The sequence below is a fragment of the Tetrao urogallus genome (genome assembly GCF_951394365.1).
Source record: "Tetrao urogallus genome assembly, chromosome: 16".
Taxonomy (NCBI): domain Eukaryota; kingdom Metazoa; phylum Chordata; class Aves; order Galliformes; family Phasianidae; genus Tetrao; species Tetrao urogallus.
The window spans coordinates 13760158-13782391 of NC_136829.1; the positions used below are offsets into that span (position 1 = coordinate 13760158).

Below are 22234 nucleotides of genomic sequence, written 5' to 3' on the forward strand. Positions count from 1 at the left end.
TGCAGGAAAGCCCTTGGTTTGGGAGATGGAGGCGATCCAGGGGTTTCCATGGCACTGGGATAAACAGGAGGAAACAGTGAGGGAATCCCGTTATTTTACAGCATTCAAAGACTATAAACACTCAGAGCAGGGAAGGAAGTGGCCTTTCCCTCTCTAGTAACCCTCATCTCAGAGCAGAGAACTGACTTCACTTCAGGAACAAGCTCAGCCCAGTTCGGATCCCTCTTAGCACCTCCAAACGCTTACAGAGGAGGCAAAGCAGGAGGGGTTCCCTCTGTCTGGGCAGCACCGGTCGAACATGGTTTAAAGAAGACTTTTTTCCTCTTCTTTTTTCAACTGATAATTTTTTTTTTTTTTTTTTTTTTTTTTTTAATTTAAATTCCCGATGCAGAGAGAAACTGCCTGCAGGCTGCTTCGTTACCACCACATCATGAGGTCTATGGATCAAGGTAGGGTCTCGCTGGGGTGCTGTGTGTGTGTGCTGTGTGTCTCTGTGTCTTTCCCCTTCTCAGCGCTGTGCTGCTCACCCCGCGGCCCCGGCGCTCCGTTCTGCCACTGGCAGCGCGGCCGGATGGGCAGTGGGGTGTCGTGGCAGGAAGGGACCGTACGGGGTTTGGGTTCGGTTTGAAGGCGATACAAAGCTGTCTGGAGAAACCTCCTTTAAACCTCAGCCAGAGAGGCTCTCCTCTTCCAAGCCATCACCCGAGGAGGCTCGCTGTCAAACCTCCGGGCGCTTAACCCTTCCGCCCCCTGCCCGGGGCTGGATCTCAGGGCTCCGCAGGCGGCTTCCCCGGGTCCGCCGTCGGCGGGGGCGGCGCTGAGCTCGGACGGGCGGCTCCGGGCCGCGCCGCGGGCGGGGGCCGCGGGGGGCCGCGGGCTCGGAGCTCCCCGGGGGCGGCCCCGGTCGGGGCGAGTCTGCCCGAGGGCTCCGGAGATTCACGGGGGGACGCGCTCCGCTCCCCCGCCCTCGCCGCGGCGTCTCGGTGCCGGTGGAGGGAAGAGTTAAGCGCGGCGATAGGAGGAGTCTGCGCCGCTGTCAGCGCCGGCGCCGGGGTCCGCTCGGTCCCCGAGCCGCCGGCCCGCTTCCGCCGCCGAGATCCCCCCTCTCCCGGCGGGGCGGAGGCCGGGGGCACCGCAGCACGCTCCGGCTTCCCTCGCAACGGCGAGGGCGGCTGCGGGCCCCGGGGGAGGGCGCGGCGCCGGGAGCGGCCGTGCGTGGGGACGCGGGGAGGAACGCGGGGCGGCCCTGCGGGGGCTGCGGCTCTCAGGGAGCGCGACCGCGGGAGCAGCTGTGCCCGGAGCTCCGAGCGGAGCCGGGCGGAGGATGCTCCGCGCTGGGAAAGGCCCCGCAGCCCCGCTCTCGGACGGAACGCGGGGCGCTGGCTGCTTCCCCGGCCCTGCAGCCCCCTGCCCGCTCGGCACCTCACCCCGAGGCCCGGGCGGGGAGGGGTGCGCAGGTGAGTCGCTATTTTTGATAGCGGAGCTGCGCTAGGGGGCAGGAGGTGGAGGATGGAAGCGCTTTTCTGCGGACTCGTTCCATTTTCGATTCCGTCCCGCTCCGCTCCCCGCCGCCGGCTGTGCCCGCTGAGCCCCGCGGCCGCCCCGTGCGGGGTCGGGGATGCGCGTGAGGGACGCGGCCGCTTCCATGGGGCTGTGCTGGCAAGGCTCGTAGTGGCGGCTATTTCTTTTTTTTCCCTGCCTTAGCAAGCTCCCCAGGCACCTGCCAAAATACACTCATTAACACACGCACCCAAAAGGGCTCATCCGAGAACTCGGTAGAGCCAATGGAGAGGCGCTGACGGGCTTTGCACCGCCTTAGGATCAGGCCATCGCTTTGTCTCCTGGGTCCTCGGTTTTCTCCGGCCACGACTCCTCTCTCCCGAGCACCTCAGCCACTCTTAGTCACTCTCACAACAACCCGGAGAACTTATTTTGCTGCAGAGAAAGAAGGAAGGTGAAAGATGGGATCCTTTTTCTCCTAAGCAACGTCACGCTCTCACCTATAGGGTAGCCACCTACCAGGCAGCACTCTGACAGCAGCTGCCGAATTTCTTCTATTATCGTGCGTCCCCACTTTCCCCAGCAGTACTGCAATGCCCTGCAGTCACAAACCGAAGCAAAAAGCACCGACTTGTTTTCCAGATCAAATATCTGAGAGCACAGCAGCCGCTGCAGCAGCGCAGTCACACGGCAGAGCCCAGAGGTGCTCTGGGATTGCACTCCTGGGCCCGGGTGCCTGCTTCTCCTTAGGCAAAGTTCCTGCTCCTGTCAGTGGCACAGCGGCGGTGGGAGTGGATTCTGACAGCAACTCACCGTTGTGTCATTTCTGTTCCCAACCCGTCCTTAAGGATACAGCTGCTTGAAACTGCTGGGAATAAATAGCACGTGGCACTTTCAGGATCTTGCTCTGGGTCTGGGAGGATTCCTGCACCCACAGAACAGTGCAGGAGTTTCATTAATGTAGGGTGTGTAAGAAAGCGTTAATAATTCTGGGCTCTAGCCCCATTTTACAATTAGAGCTGGCTCAGAGTGGGGAACGAAGTCTGTACGTGGCTGTTTGCAAAAGGATGGTGCTGCTCTGGCTGTGCTCCCTTGAGCTTCTGCAAATGTCAGCAGGACACGGACACAGCAGAGGTTTTCATCAGGTGACTGAGTCCCTCTGTCATCCCGTTTTCCCACATTCCTGCTGCTCTGCCTCTCGAGGCAGCCCCTTCCTGCGGGCCAGCACGCGTGGCGAGACGGTTACAGCAGCTCACAGCCAGTGAATCACCTCCGAGTCTCTCTTACAGGGCAGAAATCGCATTCACAGATGGGACACTGACATAATTGGAGCACTCTTTTATAACATTCCAATAGATATTCTAACTGAAATGTTTCATCATTCATTTTTTGGAAACAGCCAAGGATAATAATATCCTAGAGCTTCTTTTCCACTACTGGCTTCATCTATTTTTTTAAACTATGATACGCGCATTCCTTTGGTTTGCACAGCAGACTACAGAACTTAATGGGAACGTGGAGATATGAGCAATTTTTCCATTGTCCTTTCTTGCCAAACCGCTTTAAGCCTGAAATTGGGGGGTAATCTCTCTGACTCAACCTGACCCCAAAATTGAATGGTAGTGTGTGCAAGTGCGTCCCTCACAGGAAGTGCCGGAATATTTCCCCCCTCCACCGCCTCCCGTTCCTTCTTCTCTCCCAGCACTCCCCGCACCTCAGGCTGAGCAGCTCATCCACTGCAGCCTGAGCTCATTTGAAAGCGCTTGGATAAAGTCCACGTGCGAGTCCTGGTTGCCTGCTAAATTTCTGATGCTTGCCACATGGACCGTCAGGACTCTTTGGTTTTTAAGACAGCACAGATTTGTATTTTCTCTGAGTTTCAGCTGCTGAAGTGCAGCATTTTTAACAAACCCTGCCCTACCTCTTTTTCTTTAGAACTGTTTAATAGGAGCGTGCTGCAGTTTTACAGATGTGGCTACACGTCGGGTGGTCCTACTGACAGTTAGCAGTCAGTGCAGTTCTGAGAAGAGTCTGTATCTTTTCTCAGCTCGGAACATCATCCGACGCCCCGTGTTACGGTGCAGGCAATACAATGGGACACTGTAAGGAGAAACTGAAACTTGGAAGCGACGTATCAGATCTGCAGCAGATTTAAACACTGAGAGTTACGCTAAGTGCTTTTTAAATCGTAGTTTGTATTACACTAAAAAGTATTCTTAGCTTTGTTTTTGGATTTCTCGTCCCCAAGTACCCAGGTAGTCCAGCATTCACATACTTCTGAAGTTTATGAAAGCAGAGTGCTGCCAAGGGCAAGCTCTCATCCAACTATGTGGAAAAGGAGTCCTTCCATTCTCCAGTTCCCTGAAATGGCAACACAATGTATTTCCAGTTATGCTCTGTGCGGAGGCTGCTGCAAGTATACGTGGCTGCAATTTTTGTTACTGCTGCCAAGGACAGATTTTGCTTAACTCCTTGAAACACCTTTCTGGCTCATGAGAGCAGAGTTATAGAAAACCAGGAGCTGGTGCTGAGTCCCAGAGCTCCGGTGTGGGCACTGGGAGCCCTGGTGGGGGCTGGGGGCTGCACTGCTTGTGAGAGAACTGGAGGGAGCAAAGATGGAGGAGCTTTGTGGGGAGGAAGTGTTTGTCATGTGGAAAAGACGGAGTTAGGGAAAGCAAGTAGTATTTCTGATCTTTGCATGCCGCATTCTAGCCTTTCTCTCCAGTCTTAATGGAAAACAAGTATTAGGAAGCATTTGTCACATTGTTTGGGTTTTTCCTTTGATTTGGAGTGGCTGGATGCCTTTTCTGAGTGCACATATTGAGCGGAAGAGCCCGCAGACTGCTTCAGCCTTGTAGTTTTCCTGCCTTTTCTTCATTGCAAATTATTAATGGTGCACTGGGTAGTATTTGGAAGTCATGTAGCTGTAACAGCTCAAACATCTTTTCCTAACTGTTGGCCTAAGAACGTGTTTGGGATTTAAGTTAAACTCAGTCCTCAGAGGTCTCCAAAAACTGCGGCTGTCACTCAATCTGTGTGCTGCAGCTGCTTGCACCCACTGATGGTTGGTTTTGTGTATTTCTACTTAGGCCAGATCTGCACTTTGTGGATTTAGACCACTTCTGCTCAAAATAACACAAGGGTAAGTTCCAGCACAGCCCACAGGGTGCAGCATTATAACTCACACCTCTGCGCCCTGGAAGCCTGTGGGAGCTGTTATTCCCATATGACCAATGTCCTCACGTGCCCTGTGTGCACGCAGAGGGAGCAGGGGAAGCCACACAGCGCTGTGCCTGGTGGCTGCAGCTCCCTGACATCTGTCAGGTTGTCTGCTGGGCAGAAGAGCCGACTCCTACAAACTGAGCTAATCCCTGCATTTCTCCAACACTTCTCTCATTGCTGTCTTGTCACCCTAATTCCTCGCCAGTGTCAGAATTTATGATTCGATGAATTAGCAGTGAAGCTGTTTCGCATGACATGGTCCTCTTGGAAAGCAAAAGGTACATTTTCCATTTGTGGAGTATTACTAATTCTAGGAGTAGCTAAGGATAACTTCGAAACTTTACATTCTTAATGGGTTGCAGACGAGCTAGGAAACACAGGATGAAGGATTGGATAAAGACTGAGCAGAAGAGGGGGTCATTTCCCCATGCTCTCTGCCAGTCATCCATATCTTAATTTGAAAGGCCAATGTTATCGTTTGTGTCTTTTCTTTTTGTGGCTAATATAAATGATGTTATCCACTCGTGCTCCATGTGTTGTGAGCTGGAAGGCTGACAGCTCCCTTTAGAGCTAAGCCAAGATCAGCAAGTATATTTGGTTTTTCTTACAAATTTCACATAGAACAGCCAATGATAAAAGCTTAGCGCTCCAGCAAATGGTAAGCATCATTTCAGAGCAGATAAATAAATATGCCAATTTAATATATTTTGTTCTTCAAATTTAAACACTGGGGACCGAGCGGAGCCCTCAGACGCGGCAGCCCACGCTCCCCGCAGGGCCGCTCCCCGCGCACGTTCCTGAGGGCAGGAGCTCAGCGCAGCTGCAGCCTTCTGGGGGGGCCCAGCTCTGGGTCCCAGTAGCCACGACCGCTAATCACCGGCTGCGCAGGCTTCCCTGGCTGCACCCGGCGGCAGCGCAGCCCGCTTCTGGCCAAAGCAGACAGTAAGGAACTCCAGAGCTCGAGGGCCTCGCGTAGCGTTAGGAATCGCCGCAGCAGATGAGGTAGACTTTAACTGTGGTCTCCAGCTGAACCGCAGAGAGACACTGGATCCTTTTCAGCGGAGCGCCGGCAGACCCGCGGCAGGCAGGGAGCCACGCGGGCGGGAGCAGCCGCACACGGCGCAGGAGATGCACGCAGCCCCGGGCTTTGCACACTGCTTGCACACGTACGAGTGTGTGCACACAGCTGCACGCTGAGCATGCGGAAACCCCGCTCCTTGTTGCTCCTGGCTGCTGGGGGGAGTTCAGACAGCGTGATGCGAGCATGCCGTTGTAGGACTGGGTGTATCACACATTCATGAGAGAAGCAAAAACCATCGCTCTTTGAGTCTCTGCTCAGTTAAATGTGGCCCTGATTGCAGTGACATCCCTCGTTAATCTGGTGGCTGCGAATATGGAATAAGGGCTTCTCTCTATTTAAATCACGCTCCAGTTGTACGCGTGTAGACAGAATACAGCAGTAGGGCTCCTGCTATTTCCAGCTGACCATCTCCTCCTGGAGAGGTCTCAGAATAAACCTCAGCGTGGCAGGTCTGCGGGATCACCTGCCCCTCTGCAAGGTTGCTTCCCCTACCCCTAACCACATTCAAGTAAAGAATTAATGTCAGTAAGGCCTGATTTCCCACAGCAGTGCCCTTGCAGTTGCCCTTACTTCCCTCCACAGCAGGGAGCGTCGTGCAGTGTTTGCACTCACCAATAGGTGCCCCTAACGCATCCCGGAGCTGCTGGCATGGCACTTGCTGAGCGCTCTGCAGAAGCTCAGCAGAGGAACTGATTTTAAATAGTAGGGAAAGTCCAGTTCTGGTGCTGTGAATTGGCAAAGGATGGAGAAAAACAGTGTGATGAGGAGGTCATTCTTTGGCTGCCATATTACCGATACAGGGGACAGGTTACAAGCCTACGTGCTATTGATGCATTCTGTGATTCTGTGATGAGATTCCAGTTAATGTGTGCTATGTAAGAGGCTTTCAGTGAGCTTAGCCAACAGCTTGGGGTCAGATTTGTAATGCAACTGATGTTGACCTGCTAACAGGCTTAGCAAATACAAACAGGTTGAAATGAATGCTAATACACTTTTTTAATGATCTTGGTCCCACTGCCTTTGCCACTCCACTCTGCCCACAGACTGAGAGCATTTTTCAAACCCACAGATCCAATGACAGCAATGTGCACACCAGTAAAGGGGACTGAATGGACAGGAAAGCGAGGGAACAAAGTCGTCTGACCACAGATGCTGTCAACACACAAATTTAGGATCTCCAGGTGAAGTCACTGCTAGTGGCAGGAGAGGTTGGAGGGCAGCAGGCTGCTGGCAGGCATGGCCAGCATGCGGGGCAGTGCCTGCAGAAGGTGCAGATGAATGGAGGCAGTGTGGTGGAGGTGGCCGAGGGGCAGTGTGGTCAGTGGGGAATGTGACGGGACCTAGTTGGAGAAATGCTGTTTGTGAGCAGGGTGGGGAAAGAACAGAGGCCTTATGCAGAGCTTCGTGTTTCTATGGGTGTCCCAGTCAAGAGAGGCAGGAGTCCCTATGAGTGCAGGAGGTGTGTCCAGAAACTGCCTGCTGGTGCTTGCACAGGGATCAGGGAGCACGAGGCATGGGATGCAATGCACCTGGACAAGGCAAGGGCAGCACCTGGGCTCCTGGAGCTGCTGCAGGCTCCACCAGCATGGCCTGATGCTGGGATGGGAGAGGCTGCATGCACGACACGAAGCCGTGCTCAGCGCGGGGTAAGAGCGCAGAGGGCGGCTCACCCCGTGGGAGCTCAGTGAGACTTCCCGAGGTTCCCCACACCACCGCCACCCCCCGCACTGTGCGAGGCTATCGGCATCCCCCACAGCCCTGCGCTTCCCTTTCTCGTTTCACTTCCCCAGCTCCTCCAGCATCCTCCCGCAGCAGCCACCCTTTCCCCGGGGCCGGTGCGGGCCGGGCAGGGCTCCTCCTCCCCGGGGGCGGCTCCGGGCGGCAGGTGGCTGCACGGGAGCAGGAAGCTGCCACCGCTCAGCTCCCGATCCCCCTCGCGTGCGACCGCCGTCGGGGCAGCGGAGCCGGCCTCAGCGACCCCTGGAAGACGTTATTATTTCGGTTCTTTTTTGCCCTTTTTTTCTCCCCCCCTCTTTTTCTTTTCTTTTTTTCTTTTTTTTTTTTTTCCCCCCCTGACTGCTCTCCACTTGCACTTGAAAGGATACCTCAGGTTCCCATCGCCTTTCGGGCTCCTGTCGCAGCAGGCCAGCTCCGGACGAGCCTCCCGCCCCGCCGCTGCCCGCCGGGGGTGGCCACGATGAGCGCCGCTGCGCAGTCTGCGGAGCCCGACCCGCAGGACGGGACCCCCGGGCACTGCCCCGACCCCGGCCCTGCTCGGGACGGCAGTCCGCAGGAGGAATTTGATTTCTCTATCCTCTTCGACTACGACTACCTGAAGCCGATCGAAGGTTGGTGAGGAGCCGCCTCGCCCCGACGGGGCCCCGCTGCCGGAGCCGGGCGCTGCCTGCGGCCGCTCGGAGGTCCCCGAGGCGCTGCCGTCCCCCCGCGGGTTCAGCCCTGGACGGGAGCCCGGAGCGCGGCGCGGTGCCCGGTTGGCACCAGCGGGCGGTGGCTGCCCCGAGCCCTGCTGGGTGACCGAGCAGCTGGGGGATGGATTTCTGATTAGTTACAAAAGTGGTGCACGTGGGAACTTGAGCCCAGCGGTGAGAGACGAAGCAGAAGCGCTCGGCTCGGTTGGTCTCCTTGTGAGCGTCGTCATCGTGCTGGCGGGTGTGCTGGGAGCTGGCGCAGAGCAGGAGCACGGCGGCCTGGGGGGGCAGTCAGCTCCTGCTCCGGGTTCAAACGCCGTGCACTTCAGCTTAAAAACAAGAAAAGTCGGTCTGTTCTGCTTCCCCGAGCTGATGCAGGTCTGTGGTACGACCAGCACTGCGATGTGTTCCCTGGCTGTCTAAATGGTGCTAAAAAGCAGTGCTTCCTATCCCATGAAATACAGGTCTCTGTGAGAAGCAGATGAAGCCGAAAGAGGCAGGACCCGGGGGATGGATTGCCAGGAGGTCGTTTGTAAGATATGTTGGTTGTGGCTCTGCAGAGCTGAGGAGGTGTTTCGTGAGGGTGTTTGTGGAAGGAGACCATTAGGCCTGGCTGGGCTGTCCCTAGTGAAATGGAGAGTCCTTATGGAGGTGCTCTTTGCTCACCTGTTCACACACACAGATTGTGCCAGCATGGCAGCTGGGAAGGGTGGGTGATTGCAGCAGATGTACAAAGCTGAGTGTTGTTTTGAGGTTTGATGTAGATCAAACCATACTGAAAGAAATCCACAATGGGAAGAGGTCAGAGATTTTAATGGAAATACATTCAATTTCAGTGAAAACTTCAGATACTGGTTTTGGTTGTTTTTTTCTTTTTTTTTCACGACTTTTTTTCTTCTGTCAGTACAGATTCCTGCTGTGGGGCATGAAGTGGGAAGTTCCACAGCACATAATAGTGCGTAGGTGGGGGGTAGAAAGTTTTAATCTTCTCAACCACATAAATGCGGAGCAGTGTATGCTTAGAGTAGAAGTAACTTCCTTCTCGAGCCTGCTTTCTCCCCGTCTGAATGACTGGAAACCATAATTAATAGTAATTTTGTTTGTTCCAAAGATGGAAATCATTAGCATTAAAAAAAAAAAAAAAAAAAAATCACAACCATATATACCAGCATTGTAATCTGGAGAGCATTCTCTCTCGCTTTGAAAAGCACCAGGCAAAGTCTGTAAGCAATCCAGTGTACATCCGTGACCTTTCATGTACAAAAGATTAAAGCGTGTTTACACGAGAACAGAAAATGTTCAAATTTTGGGGAAGGGCTTTGTCCACATGCTGGTGGTAAATGATGCTCGTTGTTCATGTGAGATTCTGGCCTCATCTGAACTGCAGTTGGGAAAACAAGTCCTTTCTGTGGAGGATTCAAAATGGGACCAAAACCATAGGAGTGTCTGAGGATCTCAGTGCTGCAGTCTGCATTCAGAGCCCGTCTGAGCGGCCCCGGTTTCCTCCGAGTCTGGGCAGCTCCACCCACCTCGCAGCTCCTGCAATAACAAATCTCTGCAAACACGCTCAAAGTCATCTTTTTTTTTAAAGGGACAACAGCAATCGCGAGGCTCTAGGAGCGGGCTGGGAGGAAAAAGCATTTCTGGTGAATGTTTCAAAGGCTGTGATTTGATAGTATTTGCTTAAGCTTGTGTTTTAAAAGTAGGATCTGTATCACAACTTGTTGTCATGGGAATGCCAGAAATATTCTTACTGAAAGCTGCTGGCGTTCAGGAGTGCTTATGTGTGCCTGAGACAACAGGAACAGGGACTGCTATAAAAGCAACAGGGGAAACAGAGTCAATAAAAACCCTATGGTCAATATTATTAATATTAGATATTCCTTATTAAGCCAGCTGTTTCCATAAGCAGGAGCCTTGTACCCAGTGCCATTTTCCATGCGCCTTTTCCCATCCTTGCCAGATGTGGTTTAGACATCTGCTGCACTCCCCAAGCAGGCAGGATGGGGACAGGGCTGAACATGGTGCTGGAACTGTGGGGTGGCTCTGCTGGCTGCCAGGGACTTGTGGTTTCACTTGGACAAGGAAGATGCTTTCTGTCCTGTCAGAGAACCTGTTAGATTCGCTTCCTTCCAAGAGACACGTGGAGGTACTGCTGGTGGCATCCCAAAGTTTATCTTATTTCAATCTCGGGAGGTGCTGAGTGTTCCTCAGAGCATGCAGGCAGGTTCCAGCTCCCTGCGAGAGGCACAGCGGAGCTGAGGAGAGCTTGAGCTTGCTCCTGCACGCGGGGTTCCCACATGAACATGTTCTGATGGACCTTTTTCATGTTGCTGTGCAGCACTCCCATGCTGTCTCTCCACTATGAGAGGCACAGAAGTGAAAAGCCAGACTGCCGCTCTGTGTCAGTTCTTGTATTCTTGGTCTGTGCTCACCTGGATGGGATGATGCACAGGATGAGAGTTAAACTAGGGTGTCATTTGTTACACCTGAGGTTACTGTGGAGTGATCCTTTGAGTGGTGTTTTGAATTTTAAAATGCAAACAAAACCCACCTTATAATCAGGTTCCACGACAACAGGTGAGGGCAGCAGCTGGAAGTTTTCCTCCCAGGACGGAGCCCAGCAGCACTGCTGTTACATGTTGCAGTAAGGATCTACTTAGAGGAAGCGGCTGTGTGCGTATCCTGTATGGAGGGGAAGCAGGGAATGTTGGTAAATGTTACTGTTCTTCTAAATGTTTGTGCATAGACAGACCAGGGATATTGCCACCTCTCATAGCTGTCACAACCTGGATAGTCCTTCCTTTCCTCCCCAGTACAAAACTACCAGAAGGAGAAGAAGGGCTTGCAGCTCAGTGCTGCACCTGGCTCAGTAACACAGGACGCAGTGTTCTGCAGCAGCCCTACAGTAAGGAAACAAATATGCACATGTAGCAGAGAATACCAGATTTCACTCAGGAAACCGACTTTCACTTCAAGCTTCCAAGCAGGCAGTGTAAATAGCAAAATGCTCAGCTTTGAAAACCGCCACGAGCTTGGCACTGGCCCTTTGCAGTGACAATATGCAGTTTGAAAACTTTCGGACTCTCTTAGAAATAAGTAACTCCATTTAAATCACAGGAGATGCCCTGCTGCAATTGGATGAGGACAAAGCTGCGCTTCTCCCCTGAGCTCCCCCTCCCGCACACAGCTGCTATCCTCAGCCTTTGTTAGGTGATGATTTGTGTAAACCCATCGTGGAATGCAGTTGCTCTGATGAATGGAGCAGTTGCTCTGATGATCTGCTAATCCTTGGTTTCGTGCTAATTGGCAAAGTCGAATTTGGCTGACAAAATGGCTTTGAGGCTGCTGCCTTGTTTTAAAAAAGTAGCAGAGTGGGCCACTGCCACCCTGAATCCACGCACACAGGGGCGCAGAAATGCCTCGGGGCCAGCAGGTCCCTTCACTGCGTGTGAAAAGGTGAAATCCTTTGGAACTTCAGTCCGTTGATCTTTTCCACCCGTGTTTTAACTCTCCTTCTTAATTGCATCTGATGAGAGCACCTGGGGAGACTGCGGGGCCACGTGCTGGGTAGTTGAGCTGCTGGTAGCAGTCGTGTGTCTGCAGCGTCTGGTGTGCTGTTCAGGTACGGCATGGGACGTGCAGAGCCCTGCTTCCTTTTGCTATTGTGAGAGGAGGAAAGATCGTCTTTTGAACTGTGCGTAAAGACTGCGGGGCAGAGCGGCAGCTCTGGAGTGTCAGCGCGGGCGCAGCGCTGCGGGGCTTGGAGCATCCCGAGCAGGACTGGGACTTACTGAGCCTTGGGAGTCCAGAGGGAGTGTGACGGAGTTTGCTGAAGCTGACGGGGTGTGAAGAGGTGCGGTGTTGCCTGGATATGAAGCTTTCTTTAAACTCCCTTTCAAATGAGAACGTTTTGTTGGTGAATCAATGGGTGATTCAGCAGCAAGAGCAAAGGCTGAGAAGTGCCCAGGGGAGGGGAGGTGGGGAAGCACTGTAATAACGCTTGTGGCGTGGAGGTGCCACAGGAGCTGGGTCGCTCCCTGTGACGTCTGTCCAACTGTGGTCAAAAAGTTGTCTGCAGGAGGAGCCTGGTGTGTATGCTGGGATGCAGGAACAGATGAATCCTTGGAGATGGCAGAACCCAGGGTGCAAAGCTGCACCTTCAGAGTTTCTATATAATGGTTTTAAAGCTACTTTGGTTCTTGAAAAACATCACCTTTAGGTCTCTTGGTCCCAACAGCCCTCTTGGAGCAGATGCAGTGGCCCCTCACCTCCTGCTGCCTGCCACCTCTGGGCAGGGGTTTGCTGCCCTCTGCTCCTGGGGGCAGCTTTTCCTCCCCACCTCATAGAGATGCACGGGCACTGCTGCCTCCCCGGGCTGCTGCACGTTCTTACTGGTGCGGCAGAGGGGAAACCTTTCCCTACACCCCGTTTTCTCTCTCCCTGACACTGTTTGAAAGAACAAACCCTGTGCTGTTTTCACACGGGTCCCACAGCTCAGGCTGCTCTGTGCCTTGGCAGTGAGCTGAGAGCAGCCAGCCCTGCTCCCGCTGTGACACAAACAAAAACTACTGATTTCAGTGGCAGAATTCTATTTCTGGAATGCAGCGCTTGCTGCTTTGCCCAGCCGCCCCTTTTCCCTCCCGGTGAAGTCAGCGTGTTGCGCTGTAGCATCACAGGCGTGGGCAGCAGTGCCTGGGACAGTGACTTCGCCACAGCAATGAAGGCACGCAGGGCCTGGGACTCTCCCAAAAAACCTTCATCCTGCGGGGACTGGAGTCCCGGCGCTGAGTCTCAGCCCCATGCAGCCCTGCTACTGTCTGCAGCCCAGTCCCATCCCGGTGCTGCTGCCTGCTGTATCGATAACTGGACGGTGGGGCAAGGGTGGGGGGTAGAGGAATGTTTTTGCTCTGGGGAAGGCTGTGGGTGTTGTCTGCTTGGCACAGGGTGCCTGCCGTGCTCTCTCCCTGCTAGCAGTATGAGCAATCTGGCTTTGCGTGGCCACGAAGCGCCGCAGTGCTGTGAGGAATGCCGTGTGGAGGCACAGTCGTGTTGCAGCTTGTTGCTGTTCTTAAGTGGGGTTATTGACATCTGGAGCATGGATCTTCCTTGGGAGGGTGAATATGAATGGTGAAAGTGCTCATTTAGACACAGTATTTCTATGAAAGGCAAAACTAAAGTCATCTGAAGGCTGATTTTTAATGAACAGAAAGAGGGGGAGTTGTTTGCAAGACCTTAAAATTACACGTGCACATCCAAGTATCTTGCTGCTTTCCTCACACCCTCCAGTGCCAATCTCAACACACCAGCTTCAGAGCTCGGCACAAGCTGTGAGGAGCTGCAGTGCTGTCCCTGCTGCGTGTTGCCCAGCAGCCGTGGCACAGATAAGGAGCGGATGTGTGGGGCAGCTGCTGCTGGAGCTGCGGGGAGCAGGGCGGCCCTGATCTTTGGCTGAAGCTGCGAGTACTGGTGGTGGTGTGAATCTCATTTCAAGCCTCGCTCTGTTTGGTGCTAATTTTGCTTTATTGCAGCAATTTAAATCTGAATTATTCTTCTGCATGCAGTGGGAGTGATGTTTTTGTGACAGCCAAGAGGTGCGCTGCTCTATGAGCCCTACGGGGGGGTGAGCCGCGCCAATATCTGGGTATGATGCAACAGAATCTGAGTGATGTGAGTGACACGGGAATTCCCACGAGTGAGATAATGTGCAAAGAAGTGTGCTGCTCCAAGTTCAGCTACTTGTTGCTTTTTCCCTACCCCCCCCAAGATCGATGGGCCAGAATTAAGTGCCAGAGGGAACCTTAAAAGCTCTGCAAACTGGGCTTCCCAGTCATCTCTGGTTCCGTCCCACGTAGATTCTATGTGTGGCTGGGGTTGGTTGGCTGGTTGGTGTTTTTCAATAAACGCTATGCTCAGCAGTTCCTGTGAAATTGCTCTTTAAACAGAGTTTTCTCCAGGTTGTGCAAAACATTCAGCACAAAAAGCAGCAGCAGTCCATGCTGAGGCTCTGTCTTCATTTGCACGCTCTTCAGGCTGAGTTATTTTTACCAAAAGTTCCTCCCAGAGCTGATGAGTCCCATACTTGGGAAATGCTGTCACTTTGGAGGAGAAAATGGGGTTCATTATCAAAAAGTAAAGGTGGCTTTGAACTTTTCCTTACATTCACTACAAACCCTTGCTTTTGTGTTCAGAGGAATTCAGTAGTGAAAACTAACAGAAAACCCCTGAAATTAAATCACAGTTGCTGTGTGTGGAAGCATCACTATGGGCTTCTCAGCTTCTCTGCTTTTGCACAAAGTGCAGTTGTGTCCGGCCTGGCTCTGCACACAATGCACTGCTCATGGGAAAAGCTCCCTTGTGCAGGGTGGGAGGTGGAGACGTTGGAGCTGTTTTTTGAATACTTCAGTGAGGCACTCCTTGTGTGGCACACGTACTGATTTCTGATCATCTGGTGCTTTCCTGTGCTAAACTTGTCACTAAAACTCATTGGGGTGATATGGACCCAAACAAGTGGCTTTTTAATTAAGAACTTGAACTCAGCATTGGTTTCATGAAGCCTTTTTTTTTTTTTTTTTTTTTTTTTACTGGGATTTGATGCGTAAGAAATATTTTTCTCTCCATTGAAAGCTGTTCCTCAACATCTTGGTTTTATGTAGGCTTACTTGGAAGAGGTTTCATGATGAGACGGTCTCGCTCCAGCTCATAGCTGATAAAGGTTGACCAGAATCACCATGCCCCCATTGGTGCTGATGGCTATAGTTGTCCAAATGAATAGGAAGGCCAGCAGAGAGCTGATGTGCTGTGTACCCCTCCAGGTGACCCCTCTAGCTCAGGGCTCGGGTCATGGGAGCCCACAGGGCAGCGTGGAGGTGCTGGCAGTGCTTCTGTCCGTGCCTCATCTGCTCTTGAGCTTCCCTGGCTGTTAATCCAGTACTTTTCACAAGTATTAATTGCAGTTAAAAATAATTAAACAAATATTTACCTAATATCTGATCACAAGCAGTATATAAATATGCATATTTTTAATCCGCGATTGCTCAGCTTCTGTAATAATATTTATAGTCTTAAAGAGACCCTTCTTTTTCCAGAAGAACCGACTCCACATAAAACCAACAGCCCACCCTCTGGAGTTGCATACGCTCATGATGTCCTGGACTGTGGCCTCAAGCCATGCCCCCTGCCTTTTCCTAGCCTTTCTGCAGATCCCATGGGCAGATATGGACAGCCAGATAGCATAGGGACAGCACCTACACACCCTGCGAGCGCCGCAGGGGCCTCTGCTCCGAGTCCTAGGATTGAAATTACTTCATATCCTGAACTGATTAATTCAGGGGGTCCCTTCCGCAGCAGAGACACCGATGTTCTTTTGGTAGAACATCAGTCAAACTCAGCTACCACTAGCCCAAGGGTTACCCTGCCCGTCCCTGGCTTTGAGGGCTACAGAGAACCACTGTGTCTGAGCCCAGCTAGTAGCGGCTCTTCTGCAAGTTTCATTTCAGAGACAAATTTATCTCCTTGCACATCACCATGTGTTTCACCAAATAATGGTCCTAGTGATGACCTTTGTCCGCAGTTTCAAAACATCCATACTCATTATTCTCCTAGAACCTCTCCAATAATGTCACCACGAACAAGCATCACGGAGGAAACCTGCTTGGGACAACATTCACCATCACCACGTCCCAACTCAAGGTCTTCATCACCAGGTGCAAAACGGAGGTACTCTTGCACTCAGCAGCCTTCCACCTCTCCACGACAGTCAAGGACCCCCTCTCCACAGTCCTCTCCACGCATCCCCCTGAGGGAAGACAGCTCTACGCTTACTTACACGCAGTTGTCCAGCGCTCCTCTTTCCATGGATGCTATGAACAGCCTTCCTACAGATCCTTCCTGTGGTGTTCCCACCAAAATTTGGAAAACCAGCCCTGACCCTTCATCAATGCCTTCCCACAAAAACAGCATTCCGTGCCACGTCTTTCAGACTGTTGACTTCCACGGGCCCTGCGAGCAGGAGGACAGGAGAAACTCAGCGCCAGAATCGATTCTGTTGGTTCCTCCGTCCTGGACAAAGCAACTGATGCCAGCAATACCTATCTGCAGGTATGTAACGCTTCTCGTGGTTGTGGGTTCTCCGATGGTATAATGCCCTATCCCATGCACTGTGATCCTTAGGGCAGATCCTGCTGTAAAGCAGAGCTATGTGCTTAGGGACAGCAAAGGTTAATGGGAGTCCAATTCCTATGACTGCAAGGGATGAAAGATATGGGTTTGGAAGAAACGTTGTTGAAGTGATTCACTGGTTCTGCGCCATGCAAAAAATTCACATTAGTTTGCATAACTGCAGCCCTGGTAGGGTCTTCGGTGGGCAAATGTGTCAGGGCTTTGAGAAGTAAAGTGCTGGAAGCTTCAGCTTGCCTGTCTCTTGTGCCCAGCTTGCCCGTCCAGTCTCTGCCGCCCCTCGAGTGGCCGCTCTCCAGCCAGTCTGGCTCCTACGAGCTGCGCATCGAGGTGCAGCCCAAGCCCCACCACCGCGCGCACTACGAGACGGAGGGGAGCCGAGGGGCTGTGAAGGCCCCGACTGGAGGCCATCCTGTGGTCCAGGTAAGGACTGGAGAGGAAATGCATGGGGAAAAATGGGCTGGCTTACGGTGGAAAGTTGTGCCGGGGGCTGACCTGGAAACAGGGAGCTTGTGGCTCTGTGTGTGATTGTGGATGTGCATGAGATGTCTGAAGTTGGACGGTGGCGAGGAAGTTTGAGAAGTTGGTTTGAACTGGCTTATGAAAACTCAGAAACTGAACAAAAATATTTGGTACTTTTTTCTGGGCTAAACGTTGAATCCCTGTGATCCAGCTCTGTCATAAGATGTCTAGATGATCTAAATTCCAACTGAGCTCATTTTACCTTGAAAACAGGCTCTCTGTTGGTTAGGGTGTTTTGAGATGCTCAAGATGTAAAGATATCATGCCTGGCTTTCAGGCTCAGAGACCAACCAAGCTGAGATTTGAAATCAATAGCAGACTGTGTTAGATTTGCAGCGGTGTGGATGAATGTTTCAGAGCCTTGATGCCCCGGATTCCTGCAGAACGAGTTCCCATGAAATGCAGGTCAGAGGACCTCACCTGTGTGTGATTCAAGCACTCATTGCATTATTTTCAGTCTAGCGCCTGCTTTATACATAACTTACCATAGATGATGAGCAAAACTATCAGTAACTTGCTACCTCCTTTTTGTCCTGCATATGTGACACCAATAGGAAATGGTACTAGATGTAATTGTGGTGTGATAAGGAGATAGGAGGGCATCAGAATTACATAGCAGTGGGGATGAGCTGAAGAAAACGTTTGCCCTCTTGAAGGCTGTGGCTGTAGAAAGGATGTGTTGATCAGCTTTGTAACTCTAAAGAGAAAGGATGAATGAGTTTAAGCAGGAGCTTCCTGCTGAATTAGGCTGATTTCTGTCCAGGCACAAAATTTTCTATCTCTGAGATTTTGCTTGTAGTGCTATTAAAAACTCTGGTTCTGGTCCTACCTGTGCTTGTGAGAAGGGAATTCATGCTGCTGAAATCAGCAAACCAAATCCAGGCTGGTAGGGATGAGGGTAACCAAATTTGGCCTGCAGCTGATCCATGGAAGGGCTTCTTCACTGCACGAAGTCTGTGGTAAAGAAATGGCTGAGTAGCTGGACTGTAGCTGTTTGGGGCCACATCAGGCTTTTCACTCACATTTCCTGCTCATTTCAGGTAGTATCCTGAAGGAAAGCCAGGCTTTTGGTCAGGGTTGCGATGTATTGGTGTGATACTGCTGGTAACTGCATGGCACCTGTCTGGCTCAGCCACAGCTACAGTTTTCAATAAGCAAAGTTGGGGTGCATTCTACAGCTGTTCCCATTGCACTCATGACTTGCTACAGGAAGCCCAGGCCAGGAAAATGCTGATGTTTCTGAGCATGTGATTTATACTAGTAATTTCACAGGGTTGATTTGTGCTTGACTTCAAAGATATGTTAAATATTACCCTGCAGGCTCAGCCCCTTTTAAAATCAAGCCATAAATTGTTAAATCAATGAATGTGTTTACTTTGGTTGAGCTGGGCTTGTGTGTGTAAACTGGATACTTAAGGGTACAGCGTGATAGATAATAAATAGCAATCACCACATCACCATCAAGTTTGCCATAACTTAACAGACAAGATTCTTTTTAATTTATAAATCTGACAAGCTCATAACCCACCGTGGTGTGCTGGCAGCTCCGTGGATGTGTGAGCTGTATATGCAGTCAGAGCTCGGTCCCTTCTCAGTTGCTTACAAGCAGTATCGTGTACCTTTCCAAGATGTTCCTAACCTCTGGATGCTTATTGCAGTGAATGACTTTCTTGTCACATGGGTAAATACAAGTGTTTTGTTTCCTTCCTGTAATCAATATTAATCAAAGAGGGATTTATATTTTCTGTTGGACACAAGAACTGATATTCCTAGTTTTATCATAATTTGCCGTCGAGCTTAAGGATCTCAAACTGTGAAATCAAAGATCCCTGTTAAAGTCTCCCAAGCAGATGTGCCTCCGCACAGCTGTGCCTGCATATGGGGGAAATATGGACAGTTTCTTTATGAAGGTTTATTATAAACCTGGAAGTATTTGTTGGATCTCTGTTCACTTGAATGTAACAGAGTTCATATGGGTACAGAGCACTGAGATAGTTGCACCTGTACAGTTTATGACATCTGAAACTCATGAAGGCTAGTAAAATCCAAAGCTTTCATGTCCTAAGTTATTTGGCTTCAAGGCTTTTTTCCTTCTTCCCCCTCAGTGCATTTTAACTTTGTGTTCCAGTCAGATTCTGATATTACAGCCACAGACAAAATGAAACAGAAGAGACTTCTAGCACTGTGCAAAGTGCACATGAGTTTCAGGCAACCGATTGCAAGGAAATTGGGTTACATGACTTTTCAACCAGTTGTGTCTGCTTTCAGCCCCGTTGCAGAAATGCAGTGCTTGCCTGGGGATGACAGGGCTGCACTGTTGTGGCCTTTAGACCTGGCGTTGGGGCTTGGCCACGCTTTTGAGGTGTCATTACTGAGCACACCAACCACTCTCAGGTTGATTGGGTTTTTTTTTGAGCACTCAGACCCCTCTGTGCCAACCTTCTTGAGTCCAGCACTGTCTCTTAAACTTTTGGACTTAAACACTGAGAAGCCAAACGTACCCTGGGTCCCTGAGCCCCACCATAGTGGTGGTATTCACAGACAGAGTGACCATCCATCCCACTCGTGTTGCTGCGTTTTACACCGCTTTCAATAAACTGCTACTCATCTATTTTGATTATTTTTTCTAAAATATATTATATATTTTTTCTAATTTCCTGTTAAATCAGCCCTTTGTGTGGCTCATTATGCCACTGAGCCTTCTGGAGGAAGAAATGCAGGCTAGTTTTCACAATTTGGTCTTGGTCTGCAATATTTATTTTTTGAAAACTAATTTTGCATGCAAGTTTCTTCTTTTGGGCGCTCTGAAGATACAAAGCAGCAGATCTCACATCCTCCAGGCCTTATCTTGTGGTTTATCTTTCTGATGCTGCTTCCTCCTCTTCACATGTCTAGCCCTGAGAGTTTGTGCTCTGCACCAGTTGTGCACTCCAACTTTGGCGGGAGAAGAGTTCGATTAATCAAAGTGACAATTTAGATGGGCCAGGCAGAAGAGGCCATTTGCTTTGTTTACCTGGGGAAGGAAGAGAGAAGGCATTAATCCCATATAATGTTCACAACATCTAACTTCAGAGATCATCTAGAGACATGGAGAAGTGAAGGCTCCCAGTTCAGTTCTGAATCACTATGAAGGAAACTACAGCTTGCTGTCAACTAAAGTGAAACTTAAGCCTTTTAGAGATGTAAGTTGAATGCCAACATTTTGCTGGTCTAAGTGTCCCCCTGGATGTCAGATCACTGAGAACAGCAAGGAAATCCGGAGTAGCAGGGACAAAGCACGTAGTTTGCACGCATGCACCAAAATACCAAATAGGTGTTTTTCTCCTTTGCACATGGGAAAATGTGCCAGTAAGAACCTCTGTGCTTCAGGGAGACAGATTTTCAATTCTTCAGCAGAGATGGAGATGAAAAGAAATAACCTATTTGATAGGAAAGGCTGGGTATGAATGAGCTTTACCCTGTGGTCAAGAAGAGTCTCTGATCCCTTAAAAGCCATAAAAATTTAGAAAGCTCTGCAGTTCTGTTTTTGTCCCATTGCTTTGCATGAAGGCAGACTTTTTCACGATTGAATTGAAGTTATACGTAATTGTGTGATATTTTGGGGAGTTCCAAGTAGAGCCCTTGTCCTTCCTTCAAGGCAAGAGAAAGAGAAAGGGGAAGGAAAAGCTTTAAAGGAAGATGAGCAGTTGATTTGTGCAGGTCATTATCCACGCGCTCTGGATAGTTGGGTCTGTGCTTGCTTCATTAGAAATAGTTGTGTTCTGAAACACTTAGGTCCTTGTAGGTGGTCAGATAGATAAATGTGTGCTTTACTGCCGCGTTCACCTACAGCAATTGAGAGTAGTGACAGAGGGCGTCAGTTTCCATTGTGCATCTGCCACGGTCATAGAGATGCTGAGAGAGATTATTTTGTTGAGAATCTGTTTGAGAAACTTGTTTCTAAGTTTTTTTTCCCCAGTTGCCCATGTGTTTTGGACTTAGCTTGCTGTAAGCAGTCCATGGGGAAGCTGTGTTTTACACAGCTCTTTAGCACAGTAATTTGTAGTAATTTTCTCAAAGGAGTGTGCCTAACTCTGACATTGTTTTTTATTGCCATCTTAGCAAAGCCTTCCCCTGATAGACTGCTTCTCTAATTTATCTTTACAAAAGGCTCAAATCCTTCTGAATGAAAACGAGCACAGAAGCAGTCAGTAACTTCTTTGCATCTCTCATTTAGTTTCTCATACTCTCCCCACGTTACTAAGTTTTTCATCTACAAAGCTGTCGTTTTGCATTGCTTGTGTCGGATAGTTCAGTCGATTCAGCACAATCTGAGACTGCAGTTTGCAGAAGTATCCGAGCGTGCTTTTGCTGGGGCTCTGATTTATAAAGGCAGCAGCTGGTTCATGGCGCACAGCCTGACCCGTATGGACAGCCATGGCCACAGTCGGCATGGCCTGGACCTACCCAGTGTTCAGGGGCACTGGAACCTTTGTGGAGAGCAGCTGGTGGTTTATCTGTGAGGGCAGCATCAGAGGACGGGATGGGAGCATGCCCTTGCCTTATAGCAGCACTGCAGTGGTTTGGATGCTCACCAGGAAGTGGCAGCCCCACACTTGGGCCCTGCTGTGCTGCAGACCCCAGCACACATTCCCCAGGAGGCTTTCTTCTGCCTCCTCGGGGCCCTCACCCCTTATGGGCACACAGGCAAGCTCCCTGCGACTGCTTGCCCTGCTGCTAAGTGCTGGGGTCAGGGTTGAGTTGAAGGCAGTTGGTTAAACTGAGCAGGAAGGCTGAGAGAGAGAGAATTGCACGGGGTCTGTGCTTCGGGCTGGAGCACCTGGGCCACCTCGTTCCTTCATTTCCTCCTTGGAGCAGAAGGAACCTCAGGCAGTCTGACGCCAGAGCCCCTGCCTGCTGCCAGTGCCCTGAAATCACCTGGGAGCTGTAGTTGTTTAAAGCTGATCGGGTCCTCAGCCTCCTCTGTTCTCAGCACAGAGAACATCCAAAGCTGTTGGTGGTTTCTCTGACTGAGCCCCAGGAGCCTCCAGCCGGGCAAACAGGCAAGGGGTGTCCATGTCAGCCTCGTTTCAGAAGCCAAGGGGAGGGATAACCTGGTATGAGCTTCCATCCCACTGCCACAACGACATCTTCAGTGTGGGTTTGATTGTAGCAGCAGAATGAAGGGCATTCTGGAGCACTGAGCTTGGTGCCGTGGTGCTGCCCAGGTGCAGCAGTGCTGGCCCAGCACGGCAGTGGCACAGCAGCACAGCCCGCCTTCCCCTGGGTGGTCACTTTTAAAACTGTGGTGACTTTCACTGCC

The 22234-nt window shown here is 51.0% G+C and overlaps 1 protein-coding gene across 1 annotated transcript in view; it reads left to right on the plus strand.

Moving 5' to 3' along the window:
* Nucleotides 1–8000: 8000 nt before the first annotated feature.
* Nucleotides 8001–22234, plus strand: part of NFATC2 (nuclear factor of activated T cells 2) — a gene marked incomplete at both ends in the record, with an annotated part of 75388 nt that continues 61154 nt past the window's right edge. The window contains 3 exons of the mRNA XM_079543226.1: nt 8001–8151; nt 15321–16332; nt 16665–16833. Coding sequence (XP_079399352.1) covers nt 8001–8151; nt 15321–16332; nt 16665–16833 — 1332 coding nt within the window. The remainder of the gene's footprint in view (nt 8152–15320; nt 16333–16664; nt 16834–22234) is intronic.